This window comes from Simochromis diagramma, unplaced genomic scaffold, assembly GCF_900408965.1.
Source record: "Simochromis diagramma unplaced genomic scaffold, fSimDia1.1 OVJJ01000038.1, whole genome shotgun sequence".
Classification (NCBI taxonomy): domain Eukaryota; kingdom Metazoa; phylum Chordata; class Actinopteri; order Cichliformes; family Cichlidae; genus Simochromis; species Simochromis diagramma.
The window spans coordinates 853,593-878,046 of NW_024387105.1; the positions used below are offsets into that span (position 1 = coordinate 853,593).

Sequence of the window (24,454 nt, forward strand, 5' to 3'; positions counted from 1 at the left end):
TGGTGTGTGCGTGTGTGGTGTGCGGTGTGGTGTGGTGTGTGTGTGTGTGGGTGCTGCGTGTGGGCGTGTGTGTGTTGTGTGTGGGGTGTGTGCGTGGTGTCGCGTGTGTGTGTGGTGTGTGTGCTGTGAGTGTGCTGTGAGTGGAGGGTGTGTGAAGTGTGTGTGTGTGTGTGTTGTGTGAGTGTGGGGTGTGGTGTGTGGTGGGGTGTGTGTGTGTGTGTGTGAGTGTGTGTGAGTGTGTGTGTGTGTGTGTGTCCTTACGCAGCAGCAGGCGGTGACGGTGATCTGGATGGTGTTCCTGCCCGGCTGACACACGTGTTTCAGGTACAAAGGCTTATGGGAAGTTTTGTTGTCGCCTCGCTCGATGGTGAGAGGAGTCGCGTTCACGCTCACCTGAGGAGGACGAAGGAGCAGCTTAGTGATCGTGCTCATTAACCTTTGACCTTCGAGGACGTCACCGTGGAGCACACGGTGGAAATATTCTCCGTTTTCTCCAAACTCATCAACACAAAGGTGAAGCTGTAAGGAGGTCACACCTGGACAGAGGCGGGCCAGTTGGTGTTCATCTGTCGATCCTCGTGGTGGTAACACTTAAACTGGAGCTCCAGGTCAGGCCTGACACACACACACACACACACACACACACACACACACACACACACAGAGAAAATAAATAAGCTCTCTGAAGGAAGCAGTTACTGATACACCTTTAAAATGAAGGTGTGTGTGTGCGTGTGTGTGCGTGTGCGCGCGTGTGTGCGTGTGCGTGTGTGCGCGTGTGTGCGTGTGCGTGTGTGTGCGTGCGTGTGTGCGCGCACCTCATGATGAGTGTTTTGTAGACGGACTCTCTCAGCTGGAAGACGTGGTTGCTGACGGCCAGGTTGTGCTCTAATCTGAAGGGCTCCAGGACCACGCCATCTCTCACTGGGAAGGTCAGCCGCAGGTCGTCGCTAGGGTTACCTGTAAACAGGAAGTCATCGGTCACACACCTGCACATTGACTTTGAATCAGTGGGACAAAAATAATCAGGTTATTTCACAAACAAAATTTGGAACATTTTCCTGATAATCTCAAGACCTGACTGATCATGAAACATTATTGATTGATTATTGTTATTGAAGATTATTGAAATCAGCTTTGATTATGAAACCAAATGATGTTAATCTGTTTATTATGGTGGACTAATCAGAATATTTCCCTCGGATAAAGAGCTTCATTTCATTCATGACCTCAGTTTGACTCAAGCAGCTGGTTCTAATCGATGATCGTGTGTGTGTGTACCTGTCGGCGGGGGAGGGGCCAGGCCAGCTATGTTGGGTTTGATGTCAGGCAGGAAGGGAGAAGGCGTCGGCTTGACGTCACCGCTGCCAGGCGACATGTAGGGCGGAGCCATGGAGCTGCTGGGGGTGACGGGAGGTGTTGGGTTTCCCGGAACCGGAGAAGAGGGGTAACCTGGCAACCCTCGCCCCGGCTAACAGACGGCGCCGGAGAGACGACAGAAAACACAAAAACCTTATTTCAGCATGTGCGCCCTCACTTCCTGTCACATGTCTCCTGCTCTGTGTGTTTCTGATTATGTGTGTGCACCAACACTCAGGTTAACACAGGGGTCTATATGACGTCACAGAGGCGGGGATAAAAGCCCCACCCACTCATTATTAAGGAGGGGCAGCTAATAAGAAGAAAGCTGTGTTAAAGAGGGAGGAGCCAAATCAGGCAAACACTCGCAACGAACACAGACACACGTGTGTGCGCGCTCCTTACCCCTGATGGCTGGTTGAAGGAGTTGTACACTCCTCCGGCGCCCCCTGCTGTCAGAGTGTTTAAGCCGCCCTGCCCGTTAAACTGGTCCTGCTGCACAAACATCAGCTGTTAATCAACAGGTGACGGCACTCAGGACTCCATCGCTCCAACAACACCGTTATAGCTGCTCACCTTGTAGTACTGCGAACTGGGGGGTCCAGAGGGGGGGGTACTGAGGTGGGAGGGGCATTTTATGGCTCTGATAGGAGGGGGAGGAGCCAGACCGTGGCGGGGCGGGACCTGGACCAGCGGGACCTGCAGGAAGACGAGGAGAAAGCACACCTGAATAATCAGAACACGAGGTCTGCTTTCCCATCATCAGCTGTGGTGAAACCTCCACCTCACACCACCTGCAGACAGGGTGCAGTTAATCCTGTTTGATGGCGTCATGTGACGTTAAACTTCAGGAACCATGTAAAACAACACCAAAGAAAACAAACACTTCCCAGGCCCGTTCTGCTCCAGCGTTCCCTGTGAGCTTTACTGTGGCGTGGGCAGGTACGAGGACCCAGCACCTGCACACAGTTTACACCTGTCGTCAGACCAGCCTTACAAACCTGACCAGGCTGAGGTCACTTCCTGTCCTGTCAGGAGTGGCAGGGGTGGGTTCTCGTTAGACTGACCTGTGAAACTAACAGCGTCCTACCTGGGTGGTACTGCATGTTGGGGCCCGAGTAGGGGCCACCGTGACCGCCTCCAGCTGAACCAGGCATGGATCCACCGCCACCTCCGGGACCCGGCATGACGTTCACACTGGAACCGACGGGAACGCCATACTGCTGGGACATTCCCGGGAAGGACTGAGGGCGGGAAAGGTGTGGACACAGGTGTGAATTCACTCACTGACACAGTAACCTGAGGGTCAGCAGCACGGACTCCCGAGCCTCACCTCTGAGCTGTATGGTCGTTTGAGGCCCTGCGGGGGCCTCAGGTGTCCCTGCTGTGGTCCAGGGCCGTAGTTTGGGTGCTGGGGGACCCTCTGCGGGCCCCCTCCTGGTCCGTACATGGGGCCCATTGAAGGGGGACCTCTGGCGGGGCCTGGACCTGGGCCCATACCTCCAGGAGCCATGCCAGGAGGGCCGCGGGGGCCGGAGTGGGCCATGAACTGGTTATTGTAGGCTGGACCACCCATCTGGGAAAAAACCACGACAAATTTATCAGTGATGTCATCAAACAGGTGTCCTCAGCACAAGTTCGGCTAAAAGTGAGGAAATACTGGTTGTCTGCTGACAGAGGACAAATCTGGACTGTGCTGGAGCAGAGGCGTCGTGCTCCGGTGCCGCCAGCACCGACCTCAGGTTTAAACTCGACCCCGTCACCAAACACACCTCCACCTCTCTTTGAGACCTCGTCCCTCCCAAAGCGTTTCTGTGACAGTGTTTTTCTGTTTATTCACCTGCACGAGTGGACCAGCAGAGGGAGCTCTAACCCAGGTGGGCAGCACACAGACGCCCAGTGACCTCATGCTTCTGCTCACCTGTCCATAGTTCATCTCCTGGTTTTGTTTCTCCTGGATGGCGAATCCCAGCTCGAAGCCTGCAGACGCAGAAACAACCATCAGGCAAAAACACAGACGCCATCGATGACGCATCATCTGTGGAGAGCGAGGACTGACCGAGCACACCGTACTCGGACAGCGAGCTGTTGCAGACTGTGTACGGCGCCTGGTCCGGGGACAGGTGGTTCATGGGGATGCAGGTCCTCTTGTCCACGTTCTGGTCGTGGAGGACGTGGTGACGGTGGCTGTGAGGGGACACACAGAGGACACCCGTCAACCACCCGCGCTCTGCGCTAACTTGCTAACGGCGTCAAGACGAGCAGACCGAGACGATCGGGGGCGTTTTCCGAGCCGCTCGTCTCCTCCTGACGTCACGCCATCAGTTTATTTTGTGTCGTGGTTTTTCGCTTCTTTAGCTCTCTCTGCTTTGTGTGTCACATGCCGCTGCAAGACACGCCTACAGGTTTACCTGAAGGTCCCGCGCTCCACGTCCTGCCCCGACAGCCTGATGTGGATCCCCTCTTTCAGCAGCGATCCGAAGGCCATGTACTCGCCCAGGGCCCAGTCCACCATCCGGTTCTTCACCATCTCGGCGCGGCCCTTCAGGATTCGGCTCAGACCTGCGGCGAGAAACGACAGCGTCAGCTGAACGTCTTCGTTCCCGTTTGCCGGGTCAGAAAGCGGTGCCGTTCTCGACCTCCGTGGATGGTGAAGTCCTCCACGGGGACGGACGAGGCCGCCTGTCCGATGTGGTTCAGGTTGTCTTCGGTCAGGCCGGTGGAGGGGCAGCTCATCGACTTTGGTTGACCGTCCAGGGTGAAAAAACCTGAAAACAGCGAGTTTAAAGGGTTAACAGTCTGGAGCTGAACGCCAGAGTGAAAACAACGTCCTGAGAGTTGAATCTGTGCGATCAGGAAGCTGACAGCGACTCGACCCCGCCTCCTCGCCCTCTCACCGGGCCACGGGGAGTCCAGCCAGTGCTTGATGTGCAGGATCTTCTCGTCCTTGGAGCGAGCGTATGCCTCCTCGCAGATCTTATCGTACTTGGCGATCTCCTCCTGCAAACAGACAAACGTTCAGGAAGTGACATCACGGTGACCTGTAAGCAGGATTCGCCTGGTGGGCGAGTCCTACCTCATACTCCTGCCGGCTCACGGCTCCCTCTGCGATCAGCTTCTCGGCGTATTTCTGCAGGACCGGCTTCTGCTTCTTGATCTGTTTGTACATCAGCGGCTGAGTGAACATCGGCTCGTCCATCTCGTTATGACCCATCCGACGGTAACACACCTGCACACGCACGCACGCACGCACACACACACACACACACACACACACACACACTGTAAAGACTGTTTCCAGCTGTGTGAACAGGTGGGAGCAAACTCCAGATGTCGGCGATCAGCTTTGAAAGCTTCGTGTCAGAGAGTGTTTGTCTGCGTTTTTACTGACCAGGTCGACCACGACATCTTTGTGGAAGGTGGCTCTCCACTCAGCCGCCACCTTGCAGACGTAGATGACGGCTTCGGGGTCGTCGGCGTTCACGTGGAAGATGGGAGCGTTGACGACACGAGCCACGTCTGTGGGGTACGGCGAGGAGCGGGCCATGCGAGGGTCGGTGGTGAAGCCGATCTGCAGACACAACGACAGAGAGGTGTTTGCACGGCGGTCTGCGTTAGCGGCTCACGGTCCGTTTCTTTGTGGCGTTACCTGGTTGTTGACCACGACGTGCACGGTGCCGTGCGTGGTGTAGGACGGCAGGTCGGACAGGTGGAAGGTCTCATAGACGATGCCCTGACCGGCGAACGCGGCGTCTCCGTGCAGCAGGATGGACATCACCTGCGCAGAGAACACATGAACTTAATGACACTTTGTCAGTCTGTGATTGGTCGAAAGCTCGTCCTGCACAGAAACACCTCCAACAGTTTCCAGGAAAAAAAATGAGCCTGCGCTGTTTACCTGAAGGTCGAGTCTGCTCTGAGCTAGAAAAACTACCTGGACCTGTAACAGTATCTCCACAGTGCAGTATCACTACTATAAAGTATCCGAGTACTTCCGCCAGACTTACTCTTTTCCCGTCTGTGTCCCCGCAGTAGAACTGGTCAGCTTTGGTCTTTCCCTGAACCACGGGGTCCACGGCCTCCAGGTGAGACGGGTTTGCTACCAGAGACAGCGTGATGTTCCTGTCCGTCACGCGGTTGATGCGGCGATGGTACATCCCCAGGTGGTACTTCACGTCGCCGGAGCCCTGAGGACAACCACGACAGGTTGGATCAGACGGGGAAAGAAAATCGAGAGTAAACGAACAAACAGCAGTAAAAACAGCGACCTCATCAGCTGCTTCCAGTTTGGAGTCGAACTGACAGAAGATCTGCTCCAGCTCTTTCCGGATCACGTTGGCCAGGACGTTGAGACGACCCCTGAAAGACACAGAGGCCATCACAGCGCGCTCGCGGCGTTCGTCTTCACACAGGTGTGAGCTGAGCCTGTATTTATTTACTCTGTCGTCTTTGACTGAAGCAGAAATACATTAAAATTAAAAGCAAACATTTCAACATGTTTGTGCTCCGACTCCTGTCTTCAGTGCGTCACTGTCGGGCTGCTGCTTTTGTAACCTTGAGGAGCGCTGACGCCATCAAACTCGCTGATTGGATGCAGATTTCTCCTGGAAGCTGCTGCCTCCTTTCTGATGACATCACGCAGGTGTCATCGACTGTGGAGCGGCGTGCGTGCGGTCGGGTAACAGAGAACAGCAGCGTGTAGTTGTACCTGTGGGGCATTCCCATGATGACGTTCTCCACGCCGTTCTCAGACGACTTGTCGATGATGGTCTTCAGGGCGGGGATCAGAGACTCGCAGCCCTCCAGGCCGAAGCGCTTCTCTGCAGACCACTTCTTCTGCAGGAACTCCTCAAACCTGAACACAGGTAAACACGCCGATTATTCCCAACGCAGACTGCAGATTCGCTTATTGCAGCCGCACCGTGTTTCCCAACGACTCCGTGTTGGAGTGGGAGATTTCACAGCAGACATCCCATCGATGGGACCAGCGTGAGGATCAAACTGGTTATGACTGAAACACCAGAGCACTGAGCTTCTGTTTCTCAGAAAGCTGAGGTGACTGAAGTGGCGGGCTTGAGTTTCGCTGCGGGTAAAACCACCACGAGCTGTCAGAAACGGCTCGTGGTGGTTTACGATGCTGACGTACCTCAGGGTTCATCTTTGGGTCTTCTGTGGCTCCGCCCTCCTGCTCCAGCTTATAAAATCAGTGTGTGGATGAATCTGCGTGAGGGACCTGAGTGTGTGGGGGTTCTGACCTGGTGGAGCGGACCATGCGGGCCAGCAGCGTCCGCTTCTCCTCCAGAGTGAACTGCATCACGCCCGGAGTCTCAAACTTCTGCCTGATCCACTGACACTGATCCAGGTCGTTGATGAACATGAACTCCACCCCGATGTGCTGACAGTACGCCATCTGCACCGACACAGACACACACACGCACACACACAGACACACAGTCATTGTCCTGAATAATTTGCCTGTAAAACATTTCAACTGCTCATTTCCACTTCCTGTGTGTGTGTGTGTGTGTGTGCCTGTGTGTGTCTGTGTGTGTCTGTGTGCCTGTGTGTGTCTGTGTGTCTGTGTGCCTGTGTGTGTCTGTGTGTGTCTGTGTGTGTGCGTTCACCTCCAGCCGGCGGATGATCTCCTTCAGCGGCAGCACGCTCTCCGAGCCGCCGATGAAGGTGGTGGTGGGAAGCCGGAACACTTTTTCCAGGTCCGACTCCTCCAGACCGTAGAAGCCTACAAGTCCCATGAAGCACCACGGAGCAAGAGGGGAGGGGGAGGAGCAGGAGAACGAGGAGAAAGAAGGGAGGAGAAGAGGTGAGACAGAAAAACGTGCACAAGGAGTTAGTGATGAAGACAAGTTTTAATCAACAGAAAGGGGGAGATTTACACATGCAGGAGGGGGAGGAGGAGGAGCAGGGGGGTAAGAGGGGAGATGAAGAGGAGCAGGGGGAGGAGGGGGGAGGAGGAGGAGCAGGGGGAGGAGGTGGAATGAGGAGGAGCAGGGGGAGGAGGGGGGAGGAGGAGGAGCAGGGGTAAGGAGGGGGGATGAGGAGGAGCAGGGGGAGGAGGGGCGATGAGGAGGAGCAGGGGTAAGAGGGGGGGTGAGGAGGAGCAGCGGGAGGAGGGGGGATGAGGAGGAGCAGGGGGAGGAGGGGGGATGAGGAGGAGCAGGGGTAAGAGGGGGATGAGGAGGAGCAGGGGTAAGAGGGGAGATGAAGAGGAGCAGGGGGAGGAGGGGCGATGAGGAGGAGCAGGGGTAAGAGGGGGGGTGAGGAGGAGCAGCGGGAGGAGGGGGGATGAGGAGCAGGGGGAGGAGCGGGGATGAGGAGGAGCAGGGGGAGGAGGGGGATGAGGAGGAGCAGGGGTAAGAGGGGAGATGAAGAGGAGCAGGGGGAGGAGGGGGATGAAGAGGAGCAGGGGTAAGAGGGGGGATGAGGAGGAGCAGGGGGAGGAGGGGGGAGGAGGAGGAATGCGGAGGAGCAGGGGGAGGAGGGGGGATGAGGAGGAGCAGGGGGCATGAAGAGGAGGGGGGATGAGGAGGAGGGGGATGAGGAGGAGCAGGGGGAGGAGGTGGCATTAGAGTAGTGGAGGTTTTAATGGTTTTAGGACAGCAGAGGTGGAGGAGGTGTTGTGGGTCCAAAACAAATAAAATAAGTCGTTAGCCTCGACAGTTTAGACCAATCAGCAGCCTGAAAGCTCGACAGACCGCCTTCATCATCATCATCGCTGCTGCTCCAGCACCATCACAAGAACAGCAGCTTCAGTCCACTGAGGCGCCGCAGGTTTCTCCACCTGAACCTGCAGGACGTCTGTTTGAATCATAAGGACGTGAATACCGTTTCACACTGCTTCCTAACAAACGCTCGCCGTGTGACGGTCAGACCTGCTGCGGCGTGCAGACGTGAGCGTAGGAAACTATTGGAGCGCGAGCTGACTGAGGCGTGAGTAAAAACACGGCGCTGTACAGGAAAGGGTGCATTTGATTCATTAGTGCAGCGAGACCCATTCAGAGCTGATCCTGTGGTCACAGCCGGCTGGTCGCGCCGCACGCCACTCGTCAGGTTGATGAACTGTTACTGACCCTCACGTCTGTGGGCGTCGCTTCAACATGCTGTAACACGGGTGACTTCCTGCAGCAGCCGAACGCTGCACAGCTGCTATTCTCAAATACACAAGCTCACAGACTCTGGGTCAAACGCCGTCACTGAAGCGGGGAAAACATGGAAGTTAAAAGGGAGTTCTTCCTTCCTACGGTCGCCTAAGTGCTTGCTCATACGGGGTCACATGATTGTATTATTGTAGAGTCTACCTTGCAATATGAAGCCTCGGGGCTGAAACCTTCAGGATGTCATCATTGATTAACGTGATCAGATATAATAATATAATGAGACAGTTTCAAACTCGGACTCCGTGGGGTTTGTGAGGATCTCCGAGCTCCTGTGCTCCGAAACAGAAACACCAGGAGCGTTTCTGATGACCTGCGTGTCGGCGCTGGTCTCCGATACGAAACTCCACGTCAGCACAGCGATAAGCTGAAGAAGCAGTGATGACAGAACGGGATCATTTGACTTTAAACTGATTCTGGGACGTTAGGGGAGGAGGTGTGATGAAGTTGGAGGAGCGTCTCTTTGAGCACTCGTCCTGCCTGCAGTCTCACTTCAGGCTCAGCCAATCAGAGAACCCGCACACATGCAAAGGAGCCACTCAAAAGGCTCAATCTACCTCACATAGCAAAGCAGGATGTCCCCATGGACGCTCGGCTGACAGCTCCTGCAGACCACCACCAGCGCCCCAACAGCGCCCCACAGATCACCACCAGCGCCCCCACAGATCACCACCAGCGCCCCCACAGACCACCACCAGCGCCCCCTACAGACCACCACCAGCGCCCCCACAGACCACCACCAGCGCCCCCACAGACCACCACCAGCGCCCCCCACAGCTCAGCTATGGACATCGTGCCCTGGCTCCAGCAGCCTCAGACGAGCGTCTGCCTTCTCCTGAGTCTGTAAGCATTTCTGTCCGTCTGTGCGACCGTTGGTCTGTAGTAACCGTGTGTGTCGTGCCCTCCTGGACTGAACTCCCTTTTCATCCACCCGTTTTCTCTTTCTAAACATTTCAGCCTCATGGGGGCGCTAATCACAGCCTGTCATTGCTTTTGTACTGACAGCAGTTTATTACTTTAAAGCGGGGACTGTGTGTAGATGGAGTAGATGTAATGCTGCCCCATGTGTGCAGGTCTGAGTGTGTGTGGCCACCCTGACGTCTGTTTCAGGATCTTTCATGTTTTGAGGAACAAACCTCAGACAGCTGCTGAACTGACCTCAGTGAAACATCTGGAGCTGCAGCTCAGATGAAACATGCTGAGGTTGTTTTTTACAAAGCACCTCTGACGTCTTTGTTCTCGAGTAAAAACAGAGGCTCTGTCCTGAGGTCAGTGCTCAGTCCCTGCCCTCTGTGACAGTAACAGCTGGACTCAGACCAGTGTGACCTGTGGAGCACCAGCGGGCAGTTTACGCACAGCTTCTTGCTGCTCTGTGCAGTTGTCCTGCTGAGACAGTCTGACTGATATATTCTGTTTCAGGTCCGCTTTGAACCTGGTGACAGGGCTGGAACACACAGGCGGAACATTTTCTCCTCCCAGCCTCGATTTGGGGCTCAGTAACATTTTTTTCATGCTTCTGTCCAAAAACATGAAGCTAAACTTGAGGAAAAGGGATCGACGCACTGTGCTGAAACACGCGCGAGGTCACTGACATTACACGACGTGAAGCAGCGTCAGTGCTCAGATATCAGTAGGGCTGCCACGATTAGTCGAATGTAAAAATCGTCGACGACTGATTTAATAGTCGACCCATCGTTTGAAGCTTTGTAAGATCCCAAAAGACACAGGAATAAGTAGCAGGATTTAAGAGTGTAATAACGGACTGAAACAGAAGATGGCAGCACTGCATGTACAAGGATGCCAGCTGCCGTTAAACCCCGAAGAAGAAGAAGCTGTGTCCCAGAATTCATAGCGCGGCCCAGCTCAGTTTCCAACAATGGCGGCAGCTAGTTAGTTTTAATGTTACTCTTATTATTCTTTCTGGGTCACAAAATAAACGTTTAACATATTTTCATGGAGAATGTAGCTGTGTAAACCTCAAATATCTGCTCAGTTTATCAAGACACCACATATTTTCAAAAGCGCTCCGACGTTTTCGGAGACGTCTGTTACCCACTAGCTCGATAGCTAGCCGGGGGCAAGGCTCACTAGAGCCGTGAGAACACCGGACTCCCGGCAAATCGTTTTCAAACCCACCGCCGTCTTTGTCTACTCAGGTTAAACATGATATATGAGTCACTTAGATAACTTAAACATGTTATTGTTTGTCTTTTTTCAGTATTTTATTTGTTCCTGAGTAAATCGGTTTGGCTGAGATTAAAGTTATAGTTTTTACACAGCTGAATAAACGTCAAGCAGACAGCTGATCATCAGAAGTGTGAGATACTCCAGATATACTCCGGTGTCCTGTTATATTTTAGATAGCAAGGAGTTTATTAAACTTCACCGAAACAATCTGCAAATTTCATTAAAATTTAATAAACTATCATCTTGTCTTTATTGTTAGTTAGCACAGACCTTAAACACTTAAAGCTGTAAGCTAATGATAGTTATATAAGAGCAGATGCTGCTGGTGCAATAAGCTGTACGTTTTACGTCCAATGGATGATGATCTGATTAGTCGACTAATCGCAAAAATAATCGGTGACTAGTCGACTATCAAAATAATCGTCTGTGGCAGCCCTAGATGTCAGACGCCCCAAAGACAGATCCAGACGTCACTGCAGTACATTTACAGATTCATAACCAGCTGCGTCTACAAGGACAGTATGGCAGATCTGTGACATCACACACACCCCTGCTAATCAATAACACCCAAATATCCCAGAACTTCACTCACTGAAACTGCAGCTCAGTCTTCTTAGACGGTCTGTTAGTACAGTGAGCTCACAGCAGCCATGTTATTGGTAATCTGATGTCACTAAACAGGGCAGCTTTATCTAAGCCCCTCCCCCTGAGCACCATGTCTGTTGTAGAACATTGCTCACTGCTGACTGGATGAACTCTTTCGACGTGCGACATGTATTTTTCATCTGGACGGATAACTGATGCAAAGCGCTACATAGCTAGCTTAAACAAACTACCTGTCAGGCGGGGTTAGGAAAGGTGTGCGCGCACATTTGTGCCGTACTCTGAGCGGCCAGGCGGGCGTATCCCAGTAGATCTGACATCACATGAAAGCTATGGATTAGCCTAGCAGACACCTAGCAGCTACAAAAGGAGGCCACGCCCCTAAAAAAAACAACCTTTAATGCTAATGTGAGCTGTAACATCATCCCGACCCAATTATCCACAGAGTTTGTGTCTCAGGCTGCTGGACACGTTTAACATTGGGACTGACTCGCTGCTGCCCCGGCTGGATGCTGGAGGAACTACCGCGTTGCTTCTTTCAGGGTTTGCCTTAATTTTCAGCATCGCTGAACATCACTGTAGTCTGTGCAGGAGGTGAGCTTCAGTTACCTGTTAAACTGTGAACAGTGACATCTGCCAGCAGGGAGGAGCTGCCCAGTAACAACAGCCTGCTTTTATTAATAACCAGTATATAAATATGTTTAATCCACGTGGACACATCTGCATCTGAGGACAACTTTTTGGGATTTCCTTACCTGGATGATGGAGCATGCATCAAGCCATAGTTCAGAGCACATTCAGAGTCAGGCCCAGACACTAATGAACATAACGGTGAACTGTGGGACAGAGCGGGGGTCAGCACGCTAGCAGCAGCTAACAAAGCTGAGCACAGGGGACCCTGAGAGGAGGCGGAGCCTGTCGAGTCAGACGGGATGAACTTCCTCTCAGTGTTTCCTGTGTGCTGCTCAGGCTACAGGGAGATTTCACCGTGGTTCAGCCCACTGAGACAGAATCCACAGGAGTAAAGAAGCAGCAGAGTCTGAGACATTTCAGGCAGACGATGCTGTCGGCGTGACCGTCTGCACGATTTTTATTTTCCCGTCTCACCTGTTGATGCTCGCTTTCTTTCTAAAAAACAAAACTGATGTCACATTTACTGAAACTACAGCAGCAGGTGAAAGTGATAAACTGAGACATAAAATTACAGTTTATACTCTGCTTCATGAAGACATATCCCTCTAATCATGTGATTATTTATACATTTGTCTGGGTGCACATTACTGCCCAACACAGGCCTGCAGGTACACTCTGGCCAGGTGAGCGTGGGGCTGGTGAGAGGATCTGAGGACTGCAGCTGCACATGTGAACATGCTTCCAGTTTGGTTAAACCGCTGCAAGGTCACAAATGTGCTTCAACTCCTGCACAAAGACAGAATCAGATGCTGAACCAGATGAAATCTCTCCGCGGCGCTGCGGCACCCTCTGCAGGAGCTCAGGAGCCCGCCGTCTGCTGCGTTGATGCTTTCAGCTCCTGCAGATGTTTCCTTCAAACTACTGCACTGACAAACTCCACTAAAGATCAACTACTGACTTCACAGCAGTGCTGGTTCTCGTACCTCCGACCGTGAGAATGTGCAGCCTCTCCTTGAACACAGCCACGTCTGGACGGGTCACCAGCAGGGGGCAGCAAAGGGAAGAGACACCCGGACACCATTAATGACCTGCAACCCCCTTTACACACCACCAGCACCAACACCACCACACCGGCCTACAGCCTCATCAGCGCAGCAGCCGCCCCGCATCTCGCGTCTCCACCACCATCTGACCCCGCGATCAAAGAAGAAGAAGGAGCAGTGGAGAAGGAGAGACACATGTAGCGCCATGCTAAGGTTAAACAGCGTCGCCACAGCCGTCCCACACCGAGGCCATTCAGGTCACCTTCAGACGGACTACTTCCTGGGAGCGCTAATACAACAAACTGAACATGGCACACAGAGCAGCTCGAGAGGGGGCGTGTCCTGATGTGTAACAGTGGGTGGAGTCACAGCTTCAGGGGTTTATTTAGCCGCAGACAGTGAGGCGAAGCCACAAACCTTTGATCTTTGACTTCCTGTTTCCTGTTTCTGACGACACAGATTGAAGCCGAAGCTGAACGTTAATGAGCCGTTAGCAACAGACTGCGAACAAACAGGAAGTACTGCTTTATCCTCGTCTTCCTCTGTGGTGGTTTAAAAGCACCTGGAACCAGGACTGCTGTTATTTAATAAATGTCCTGAGAGGAAGACGAGGAAGAGCTCTGAGACGGAGCGTCTTAGACTCACGGTCATCTTGGCGGGGTTTCAGGTTCAAACTTGCAGGAAAAGATCTGAGCAGGATTAGCAGTGGAGGAGCGCTCTGGCTAACGTGGTGCACAGCCCAGCGTCACGCAGCAGAAGCTAAACTACAGCAGCAGCCCGCCGCTGCCCAGAGACTCCGACGCCGCGTTTTTCATCTTCAGAAAGATTCTGTGATCTTTGGCAGGTCTCGTGTTCACACTGGGCTCCATGAACGCGTGCGTGGATGAAACGCTCGGACAGCTCGCGGGTCGCTCGGTTTGAATCAGAAGCTTTAATAAACGAGTGTCATCATCCACGCCGTTTCTACACGGCCCGCTGTGGTGAGTCTAAACGAAGCGAGCGCGAGCAGGCCGCTGATTGTTCTGGTCTCCAACAGATTGCTGCGGCCCAAACAGGAAACCGAGAATGCTGCCCTTCAAAGTAAAAGCTGCGCCACAGTTCCAGATATCCTACGACTCCACGTGGAGTCAACGATGGGCGACTCGCGTCCAACAGAAACGGACTCAGGCGGCTGAGAACCATTAAAGGCTTCATCCTGCTGCATCACTAATGCCGATCGCGTTTTCCAGCGGAGAGGAGCTCCGAGTCTGAGCGTGAGGTCTGAGGCAGTGAAGCCGGTTACCGCCAGGCCTCCTGGAGCCACACCGAATCAGGACGTTTTCTACAGAGGCCCTGAGAAAGCTTTCGGTCCTCGGCGGGGACGTAATCACCTTCAGGAAAAAGGACGTTCCCCTTTCATTAAAAACACCTTCAGTCAGGCTTTTTAGATCTCAGAGAATCATCCAGATTTTAAAGTCGGGATTAGGATTGTGTCAATGTTTTCAGTGTTTCCCACAAACTGAAGAAAACCATCCACACTTCAACAGAGCGTGGAGGAGAGACTGCGACTACACACCACCACCGAGAGTTTACACAGACGCAGGACTGAACCTCTGATCTGGTAAATGCTGTTTATTACAGAGTAACAGCGCTGCAGCCTCACTGTGAACCACATGATCAGAACCCGTGTCACAGTTTGAGGGTTACAGCCTTAAGCTCTTCGTTTTAATTAAAATATCATATTTAAACTAAAATAACAAAAAAATAACGTTTAGTTTGTTTGTTAAATGAACTTAAATGATCACAAGTGTCACAAACATGTGATGATCCAGACTGTGATGAATAAACTGGCACTAACGTTCACGTCAGCACAGCCGTGCGGTCTCTCCTCACGTCTCCGTGTGGGAAACACTGAAATGATTTGAGGTTAATTCTCGGACCTTCATCACAGAACGAAGGTCTTCAGATGTTAGATGAGGAAGAACGACTCTGTTTAGACAAAGAATAAAAATCCTGAAACAGAGCTCGATTTAAGAACAGAACGTTATCGTACAGCAGAAGAGTTTCTTCTGCTGTACGATAACGTTTCAGAGACTCCTCCAGCCAACGAGGAGGAGCGCTGAACACACGAAGAGGGGGTCGATTTCTGAGGGTCAGCTCCTCACCCAGCTTGTCGGAGGACGTGATAATGTCAGTGGGGACACACGAGTCCAGATCGGCGTCCATGATGCCGAGGGGGTCCAACTGGGCCACGTGGTGCCCTCGGATCTACAGGAAGTGACAACAGCACAGAGCCCACCCAGGGCAGGAAGGGGGGGGATGAGAACAGGGTGAGATGAAGGAGGAGGAGGAGGAGATGCAACCAAATAACAGACAGAGGATGAAGAGCGGAGCAGATGAGAAGCAGGATGGAGGGAAGAAATCAGAAACGGGAGAAACGGTGAAAAGTTAGGAAAAGCAGGAAGTGTTAGAGAGGAGGAGGAGGAGAGAGGGGGGAGGGTGGGTGGGAGGGAGGAGGAGAGAGGGGGGAGGGTGGGTGGGAGGAGGAGAGAGGGCGGGTGGGAGGGAAAAGCAAAGTTAACATCACGGTCTGTTTGGTGGTTTAGTTGCGGCGCTCTCACCAACATCCTGGAAGCCGGCATTCACCGGAGCGTCATCAAAATTCACACAGCTGATTCCCAGTGGATCCAGGTGGGCATTGTGATGACCCATCACCTGAACACACACACACACCACAACAGGAAGCTCAGGCCCTCACAGGTCCTTATGACAGCGTCACGTCAGGGTCAGGATTCGGGCTTTAATCCAGCCGGCTGCACTTCCTGTTGCTGCAGAGTCACTTTGAACTTCCCATGTTGTTGCAGTACATTAATGACTAACCTCGTGTTGTGGAAGGATTATCTGTTGTTCTCCTGACTGAAGTTTGGTCCGTTTACAGCATCCTGCCATGTGATTGCATTTGTCTCTAACCATCAGGAACCCTCACGTTAACTTTTATCGAGTGGAAAAGTGTTAGCTTTCATCCTCCAGCTTCACTGTGTTTATGCTAACATAGCTGTTTTGCTAGCGGTCACGTAGCACATCATTATATAGCAGCTAGCCCAACTTCAGTAACCCTACAAACGTCACTGCTGTTTAGTTTAAAGTCTTCATTTATGTTGGAAGTGACAGCAGAGCTGTACGTTTGAATTCTTTCAGAAATCTCTCAGTCAGAACATGCTATATCATGCTTAGGTGGAAGCTAGCGAGCTAACTTCCTGCTAACTTCCTGCTAACTTCTAACTCTGTTAAATGTAATAATCCTGTTTTCATGGATGCCTGGATGTTAAACTTCATAGTTACACCTGGTAAAGCAGCAACGCTGATCGTTTTATTAAAGATGAAAGAATTTAGACAGTTTAACTCTCAGTGTTCGTTTGACTTTGGGACCTGAAGCAAAGTCGCACTAAAACATTTTTGACCGATGTTTGAGCGCCGTGTAGCACATAAAATCGGTTCGAGGTCAGTAAGCAGAACCAGAATTCATACGTAAGGCTCACTGTTGATTTTTGAGAAAATTAAAGGATTTTAAGTGCGCCTTAAAATCCTTTAAGCACATGTTTCAAATTACACCGTGATATGGATTTTAGGCCATATCGCCCAGCCCTACTGTGGATGTTGTCGACACTTGGCTCTGATGGATGCTGATCATCAATTATTGATCAGGCTGAGTTTGTGTGACCTGTGAAGACCTAAACTCACCACACCAACGTCTCCATCAACAAACAGCAGCCATCAATAAGCAGGTGAACAAACAGGAAAACATTTTACAGCACAGGCTTCACTCTATCAGTAGCCAAAGGTCAGGGGTCACTGACAAGCACAGGCTTTTCAATAATCTTATGGATGTATTGATCGTGTTTGTGTGTGTGTACCTGGTAGGCCCTGATGAGCGACTGCACAGCCAGGTGATCCTCCACCAGCTTCTCCACGTTGGGCTGAGCTCCGACCAGAGAGGAGAGCTGGGGGGCGACGAGGCTGGACGCTGCAGACAGCCCCAGAGGAGACTGGTAGGCGGCGCCGGGAGGAGCGCCAGCGTTGGCGTTCCGGAAAAACACATCCCACGACTGCAGGAGAGGAAGAAGAGAAAGATGTTGATGATGCCATGAACAAGGCTCAGAGATCCTGATCTTACTGCACTGAAGGCACCTCAGCGCCTGCTGTTGCTGTGTGTGCTCTATAAGTAAGAGAACTTCCTGTGGTGGGTGGAGTCAGAACAGCTAACCGACAGATAACCAGTGCTGAGTCAAACATGGACGCAGCATTATTTATGGCGTTTGATGGTTGACCTCAGAGACGCTCAAAGCTTCGATGAAGGAAGAGGGAATCTGAGGGCACGCCGTTTCACCATCAGGAGGTCAGAGGGCCTTAATGAGCTCTGCTCTACATCATGCCGTTTCCGTGGTGACCAAACACACACACCAGACTCCTCCACAGCGTGAGACTGACGAAGTCACACAAGAAGCTTTAAAGCCATCACAGCGGGTTACGCCTGCTGAGTCACAAGGTGGAGCGCGTCCAGATTTACACACTTCAGCTGTTCTGCGTCAGCGAGCACCCGCCCCACAGTACACTTTACTTCCTGTGTCCAGCTAGCAGGCTAAGCTAATAACAGCAAGGTCACGGTGTCAGGTCGTTACATAACAGATGTGACATGTCACACACACACACACACACACTCTGTACCAAGAGGAGTGTGTGTGCACCTGTTTAGATATCTTTGTGGGGACCAACAGTCACTTGTGGGGACAAAGCGTCCGTCCCCAGTTTGAGGCTCAAAATGTGGTTTCAGTGTCAGCGTTACAGTTCGGCTGAGGGTTAGAAACCGGGAAGAGATGTTGTCAATTAGATGTCCTCACTTTCAAAATGAGAATACGTGTGTGTGGGGGGGAGGGTTGTCCTCTTCTTGAGGACAACCCTCCTTCTTTCCTTGTTTGAGGTGACCAAATACTAATTTTCCACCCTGATTTACGAATAAATTCTTTACAAATCCTACCATGTGGATTCATGGATTTTTTTTTCACATTCTGTCTCTCACAGTTGAAGTGTACCTCTGGTGCAAATTACTGACCTCTGTCATCATTTTAGGTGGGGGAACTTGCACAATCGGTGGCTGACTAAATACTTTTTTGCCCCACTGTATCTTCAGTTTCCTGTGAAATTCTTTCACTTTTAAATCTCTGACTCCGTTTTCTTCCATCCAGCTGCTTTGCCATTCGCGCTACGCTCCTCTTAGCATCGAGTCTTGGCAGGTGACACAGGTGACACAGGTGACACTGCCCCCACAGGCTCCTGTAGTCTACAGTCCACGTCACTGATTATCCCGATGAACCACTGCTGTTACATAACGCTGATGGTATACTGTACTTATTTGTTTTTGCTGCTAAAATCAATGAAACGCACCGTCTCCATGAGTCTCCACAGAGCTTATTTCAGACTTTCTAAGCACTAACGGACCCTTTAAACCAGGGTAGGCAACTCCAGGCCTCGAGGGCCGGTGTCCTGGAGGTTTCAGATGTGTCCATGATCCATCACAGCTGATTTAAAGGGCTAAATAACTCCTCAGCATTTCTTGAAGTTCTCCAGAGGCCTGATAATGAACTAATCATGTGATTCAGGTGTGTTAACCCAGGGTGGGATCTAAAACCTGCAGGACACCGGCCCTCGAGGCCCGGAGTTGCCTACCCCTGCTTTAAACCCTTTAAAGCGCCGTCCTGACACAGCTGCTACTCTTGAACAGGATGTTGTCACATGACTGGTCACATGTGCTCAGAGCACACTGAACATGTCAGTGTGGCTGTAATGTGTTTCAGAATGTGGACAGGAGGAAACGCCTGCAAACACATTTTAATGCTCGTCCTTCGTCCCAGATATCAACAACAGCATGTTCCACATGTTCCTGTTGTGCAGTAAAACCTGTATGATTCTCCACATATTATTATTCTGAGTTTGCCTCATTTCACTAACACACTACAGCACATTACAGTGTCCAACAACAAAGAGCTTCAGAAACCTGGAGAGTTGTTGCTCAAGAGCACTTTAAAGAACGTCTGCCTCCTTGGAAACAAAATACAAAGAAATGAGTGGCTCAAGACTTTTGCACACACACACACACACACACACACACACACACACGCATCATCATTACAAACAGATGCACACCACTGTTTCCCACAGCAGCTTTTTGTGCACACGACACTCATCTGAGCTTTTTTTTTGTTTAATCTGACTCATCGAAGCCTCAAGAGTTTCCCCACTAAACACTTGCTTCACTCTTATTTTGAAAGAGTTCTGTTACTGCTAACCAGCAGGCCCCACACTTCCTGTATCATGTTCTTCGTGTCCTTGATATCTTGCAGCAGCTTTCCGTCAGAGGTGGACGGGTCCCCGAGCAGAACCAGGACCAGCTGCACGACAACATGAAGGAGATGTTTCACTGCAGGCCGAACCAGCCAATCAGAAGCACATATGTAATTCAACACAGCGGTGGCACACGACGTGAACACGTGAATCACCAACGCTGTGGTTCATGTTTCTTGGAGGACATTCATGGAGACCTCCCAGCAGTGAACGCCAGCGCCGTGCGTCACGACACAACGAGCCATGTTTGTCACTAACAAGGAAGCACGGCGTGTTCTTTAAAGGTTCCACCCAGCTGGAGCGTCACACTCACTAATCCCGCCCTTCTCTTCAGTTTTCAACCAATCACATTTTAATCTTCTGCTCATTTCTCACATTTTATCGTGTTTATCATCGAACCCTCAGGAAATGAAGTACGGGGAGAAAATAAAGAAATGTGCCACTGCTGGTTTGGCCAACGTTTCCCGAACGTTCAGTAGTTTAGCGACATAATGCGAATAGCGGCGAGCTAACGATGCAGTTTTTCCTGTCAAGCCTGCCCTACACACTCACTTCCACTTGTTTCTACTCGTGCCATGCTGACATCAGCTCGTCACAGATCTCCTTATACGGTGATCTTTGACAAAAACCGTACAACCCGCTAAGAGTGGTTGTTGCCCTTCTCCGTACTTCCAGAATCCAGCCAATCAGAAGAAAGCATGCTTGTAGAGAAGATCCACCTGTGATGGTAGTTTTAAATGATGGAACATTTCTAAAAATGCTTCATGCAAATTCTTTAAATGCTTTGTTTACTGCACGGCTCAGTAAACACGAGCATTTCCTCCACGTTAGCCACTAAAAACAGAGCTGCTTGTTTTACACGGAGACAAATGTGCAGTGAAAGTATCAGCTCAGTCGGTTTCAGTCAGGGCGACGGCAGACTGACACTTTCTTTATTTCAGAACATTATTTTTTACATTTCAAGTGAAATAAAACATCATATTAATATTTAAAAATATAAAACTGTACGTGAGCGCCTAAAACTGTCTGACCCGGGGCTGCTAGAGGGCCCTGAACTTTTATCTTCATCATTTTGAAAGACGTGGGCCTCACAATGGTTTCACCCGAAACCTCTGCTGATAGTGGCCCACACCCTTTTCCACACCTCGGCTCATGGGATGGGGCGCATGCTCAACAGTGGGTCAACGACCCTCTTAAAGGACACTCCCACTAGGGTTTAAATTTGTGGGACTCTTTCTGTGTGTGGAATCTATCAACACTGTGGAAACGGTGCAGGTGCTTTGCGTGTGCAGCTGTTTTTATGTGTTCAAAATCACCAAACCTTTAACTTCTGATTGTCGGGGTTCTGGGTTTATGTCCCATTACACTGAAATGCTGCTGAAGTCCTTTGGAGGGTTTGTCCTGCATCGATGCTGCCAGCAGTAAAATCAAACCAACCTCTGCACTGACCACTCCACACCTGCAGGGGCTCCACTGCTCCTTACCTTATGAACACTCTTGGGATTTTCCAACCAGGCGTAGTACATCTCCTCCACATAGTTGGAGCTCGTCCCATTCAGGAACGGCTCCGAGGCCACCGGTGCTGTGTAACACCTGATTGGCTGAAACGTCCTTTTGCCACCCGTGGAGGTGACTGTGATTGGCCGCTGTTGGCCGACAGTCTGAGCCGCCTGCGAGGCGGTGAGCGGACGCAACCGCGCCGCACAAGTCCTTAAACGATGCATGAGCAGTCCTTAAAGTATCACACACGGCGGTGACTTTCGGTCCGACAGTCCGGACGTCCTCGACCTCACAACGACGCAGAAGAAAAAAAGCAGGTCAGTGCCACAACAGGAAGCAGTCAGACGTCCACGTCAGTCCACTGAGAGAAGAAGAGAGAGAATTAGCCCCTGTTCTCCAGACCACAGTCACCTTTATTCAAATGAGATGTGAGAGAAAGCTGTGCTTTAGGATTTAACGATGGCGGTTTCTGTCTGACGAGCTTCTAATAACACTGCGAGCGCCGACTCGAGCTGCTGTTTGCAGAGGAACACGATGTCAGAGTCAGGGCTGATCTGCGGCGCCTGACAAACGGCGTCCTCAGAAATGCGGCACAGTGGATTTAAAGATGCTAACGTTCAGATTTACAGACAGCAGTTGTCAGACTCGCACTTACTTCACCTCCTTATGAACAGAGGCTTCAAGTCTGACTGCTGGAGCTCTGACAGCCTGACAGACACGTTAAAAGTGCTTAAAGATCTCTTTACATCAGGCGGAACGGTCACATGACCTAATGGTGGTTTTGCACTCAGCAATCAGTGGCGCCCGGCTGAATCGGCCCCGAGAAGCCGGCTCAGGGCCAGGTCACAGATCACTGACCAATCACAGACATGAACTTCAGTCCAAAACATGTGAGCAACATTTCCTGACATCAGAGGCCGACGCCGCGCTCCAGGAACGACCTGTAAGATCGCTGCATTGCACGCTTTTACTTTCTGTGCAGGTCGCTGTCTGAGCCAGCCAGCCCAGTCACATGACTACACTTGCAGAAGGAAAACAAAAACACCTTGTTCCCCTGCAATAAAGTTTATTCAAAACAGACCTGCTGTTTTCACACACAAGACGTGCCATCTCACCCTTCTCCAGGTAAACACTGTGAAACTACGAGAACACCGAGGTCTCTGCCTCTGATCTTTTGTTCCTTTAAAGGTCTAAAGTTCCTGATTTGAGGAAATTCTGTGAAGCACAGCAGAACAACACACTGCAGAAATAACGACTACAGTTTGATTATTGATAAAAACCGCACAGCCTCCTCACACCATGTCTGACTTTTAGCTGCTGTTTTAAATTTCACCAACCAGCAGAGAGCCTGCATGAGGGTCAACGTATCCAGGATATCTTTCCATATCTGGCTTCACTCGCTAACTATCAATCACACTGGGGCGGGGTCACATGACAGGTTTATCAGTGTTCACATGAAAGAGACACAGTTTGGAGCCTCTGACCAATCAGAAACATGCACATGCGTGTGAGAGAGTAAAGGCCTAAAAACTCTGCATGAATGTGTGAGCTTTGCTCAGTCAGACTGGAAAACAGCTGCCGGATTAATAAAGTTTATCCAAAGCAGGAAGGAAACCAGTAAAATTGTGACTGAACAGACGCCTGTGATTAAAACCCTCTCGCCACTCTCGTGGTAATTAAAAATCTTTAGTTTTGGCATTAAATGCTCTGAGAGGACAAAGAGTCTGTTTACATGTTGATGAGGTCAGGACGCAGCAGCAGAGCTCCTCCTGAGTTTCTTCCATCAGATAAAGAGAACACCAGACCCTCTGACTGTCTACACAGAGGATCTTCCAGTAAGGGTGACGCTCTTTTCCAGAAATCTGATTGGTCAGTAGGCTGTGTTGGTGACTGCTGAGCTCATATCTCAAACAATACCCGCCCCAGAGCAAAGTACCTCGCCTCGTATAGGTACTCCACCACAAAACAGGCCTGAGAGAGGTCCTGCAAGGTCAGCAGGGTTTGTCCTGCTCAAAACGGAGCAGAGTGTGAATGTAAGCTCAACACAGTGAGCAGAGTCTGCACTTCCTGTTTCTATGACCTTGTGAAAAACAATATATGTTTTCTGCCTGAGATAATTAAACCAAACTAGTTAAAGTATATTTATTACAATCCTGGGAGTTTTTCTTCTTCGCAAGTTGAACATCTCAATTCTTTGGTCATGTGACTCCCAGCAGTTTTCTGGATTGATGGGAATCCTTTAAACTGGTGTTGCCTTTTATTTCAACTTGCAAAACAGTGAGCTGTAACTCACGCAGGTCATATTGTTCCTGCCGTTTCCTAAAACAGCTGCACAGATGCTGGAAACCCGCATGTATCCCGCCGACTGCTGATCAGAGATCAGTGTCACACTGGGTGTCTTTATACTTCTGACCGGTGCTGACGCTGCGAACAGGGTCAAGTCTGAAGTCTTCTGCAGATCTTCACAGAACTCAAGGAGTTAAAGTTCTCCAAGGCCTTCTCAGAACCCAGTCACAGAACCGGAACCGTGTCCTTCTGGGAGGCGGGGTCACCTCCCAGCCCCCCACGGGCCTGCTCTCGCCCCCCACCGGGACTTTCTGCTTTGTTTTGACCTTGTTGGGGCTCCACTCCCAGCCTGCTCTCCTTCCCCTTAACCCTGCCTGGACCCGCCCACTACCTGCCTACCGCGCCTCCTGACTGGCTGCCTGTGAGAAATCCAGACTTCTCTATTGGCCACCCGGACATTCGATCACTTTGTCCTTTCACGAGTCATGAGTTCCCGAAAATGCCTGGCCGTGTTCCCCAGACATCGTAAAATCATCTGTTTTGAATGCATAATGGCTAAAACCCGCTGTGTGTGACGCCACACGGAGCGGCTCTCACTGCGCAAACTCTTAGCTGCACGCTTAGCTTCAGCGCTAACGCGGCGCGTTATATAATTAGCTGATTAGCTTCACAAAACGCCCCTGCTTTAAATTAACAGCTATTAGCAGTTTCATTCTGAATAAGTTTCTGTGTTTGCATTCAGTGGAGGCGTTTGCTCCGCTTATGGAGTCTTTAAACGGACGGCCTCGCTCCAAAGGTTACTTTAAAAGGCCGTAGCAGCTAGCACGCGGCTAGCAGGCTAACAAGGCATCTTCGCATTCGTCCTGACGGTTTTCATTTTCCACGAATCAAAACCGGAACCCGCCCCCGAGTGAGCCCGCAGGTCGGACCGTGTCCTCGCCCACGGCCCAGCGTCCCCCCTAAATGCCCGGTACTGACCTCCAAGCACAGTGCTGGGCTCCCTCTCGGCCGGTATCCCGGATGCCCTTCGCTTCTCCCGGTAAAATGATGACAGCTCGATGTGTTGAGCACAGGAGCAGAGCCCGCGCTGACGTCACCACGTACAGTGAAAGGGGCGTGGTCCCGCTGTAGAAAAACTACAAACGGAACTAAACAAATACACTAACAAGGAATCTTTTTTTATACTTATTTAAATGTTTGTTGTGGAAAAAGTCATTCAACAGTATTTTAATTTTTTTTTAAAAAATATTTCAGTAAAAATAACAACTTAAGTCTAAAATAACAGTTTAAAAA

The 24,454-nt window shown here is 51.0% G+C and overlaps 2 protein-coding genes and 1 long non-coding RNA gene across 6 annotated transcripts in view; 1 reads left to right on the forward strand and 2 right to left on the reverse strand.

Moving 5' to 3' along the window:
- The window catches only part of LOC120743125, a 16,432-nt gene extending 12,257 nt beyond the window's left edge, over positions 1–4,175 (forward strand). The window contains exons 2-3 of the long non-coding RNA XR_005698076.1: positions 1,740–1,747; positions 4,165–4,175. This is a non-coding gene — a long non-coding RNA (uncharacterized LOC120743125). The remainder of the gene's footprint in view (positions 1–1,739; positions 1,748–4,164) is intronic.
- The window catches only part of ogdha (oxoglutarate dehydrogenase a), a 31,695-nt gene extending 7,395 nt beyond the window's left edge, over positions 1–24,300 (reverse strand). The window contains exons 1-18 of one of the 3 annotated variants that reach the window (XM_040046670.1): positions 24,140–24,300; positions 20,860–21,236; positions 16,891–17,082; positions 15,142–15,244; positions 12,938–12,982; positions 6,984–7,099; positions 6,615–6,769; positions 6,068–6,214; positions 5,628–5,718; positions 5,367–5,546; positions 5,009–5,137; positions 4,751–4,930; positions 4,436–4,588; positions 4,257–4,359; positions 3,999–4,127; positions 3,771–3,921; positions 3,419–3,546; positions 3,322–3,339 (exon numbers count right to left, since the gene is read on the reverse strand). In XM_040046670.1, coding sequence (XP_039902604.1) covers positions 3,322–3,339; positions 3,419–3,546; positions 3,771–3,921; positions 3,999–4,127; positions 4,257–4,359; positions 4,436–4,588; positions 4,751–4,930; positions 5,009–5,137; positions 5,367–5,546; positions 5,628–5,718; positions 6,068–6,214; positions 6,615–6,769; positions 6,984–7,099; positions 12,938–12,982; positions 15,142–15,244; positions 16,891–17,082; positions 20,860–21,099 — 2,260 coding nt within the window. In that variant the 5' untranslated portion in view covers positions 21,100–21,236; positions 24,140–24,300. Of the gene's footprint in view, positions 1–3,321; positions 3,340–3,418; positions 3,547–3,770; positions 3,922–3,998; positions 4,128–4,256; positions 4,360–4,435; positions 4,589–4,750; positions 4,931–5,008; positions 5,138–5,366; positions 5,547–5,627; positions 5,719–6,067; positions 6,215–6,614; positions 6,770–6,983; positions 7,100–12,937; positions 12,983–15,141; positions 15,245–15,597; positions 15,692–16,890; positions 17,083–20,859; positions 21,237–24,139 lie in introns of all 3 variants that reach the window. The other 2 variants (XM_040046672.1, XM_040046671.1) reach the window with 2 other exon arrangements.
- On the reverse strand, positions 1,435–3,318 carry LOC120743122 (zinc finger MIZ domain-containing protein 2-like). 2 transcript variants are annotated; one of them, XM_040046677.1, is made up of 6 exons: positions 3,281–3,318; positions 2,693–2,935; positions 2,450–2,603; positions 1,936–2,058; positions 1,765–1,851; positions 1,435–1,471 (listed from the first exon to the last, which is right to left on the reverse strand). In XM_040046677.1, exons 1-5 carry the CDS (start codon positions 3,293–3,295, stop codon positions 1,841–1,843), a joined length of 546 nt encoding a protein of 181 aa, XP_039902611.1. In that variant the 5' UTR covers positions 3,296–3,318; the 3' UTR covers positions 1,435–1,471; positions 1,765–1,840. The 2 variants fall into 2 exon arrangements, with proteins under 2 accessions (XP_039902611.1, XP_039902610.1); XM_040046676.1 differs by having other exon boundaries at positions 1,765–1,854.
- Positions 24,301–24,454: the final 154 nt, after the last annotated feature.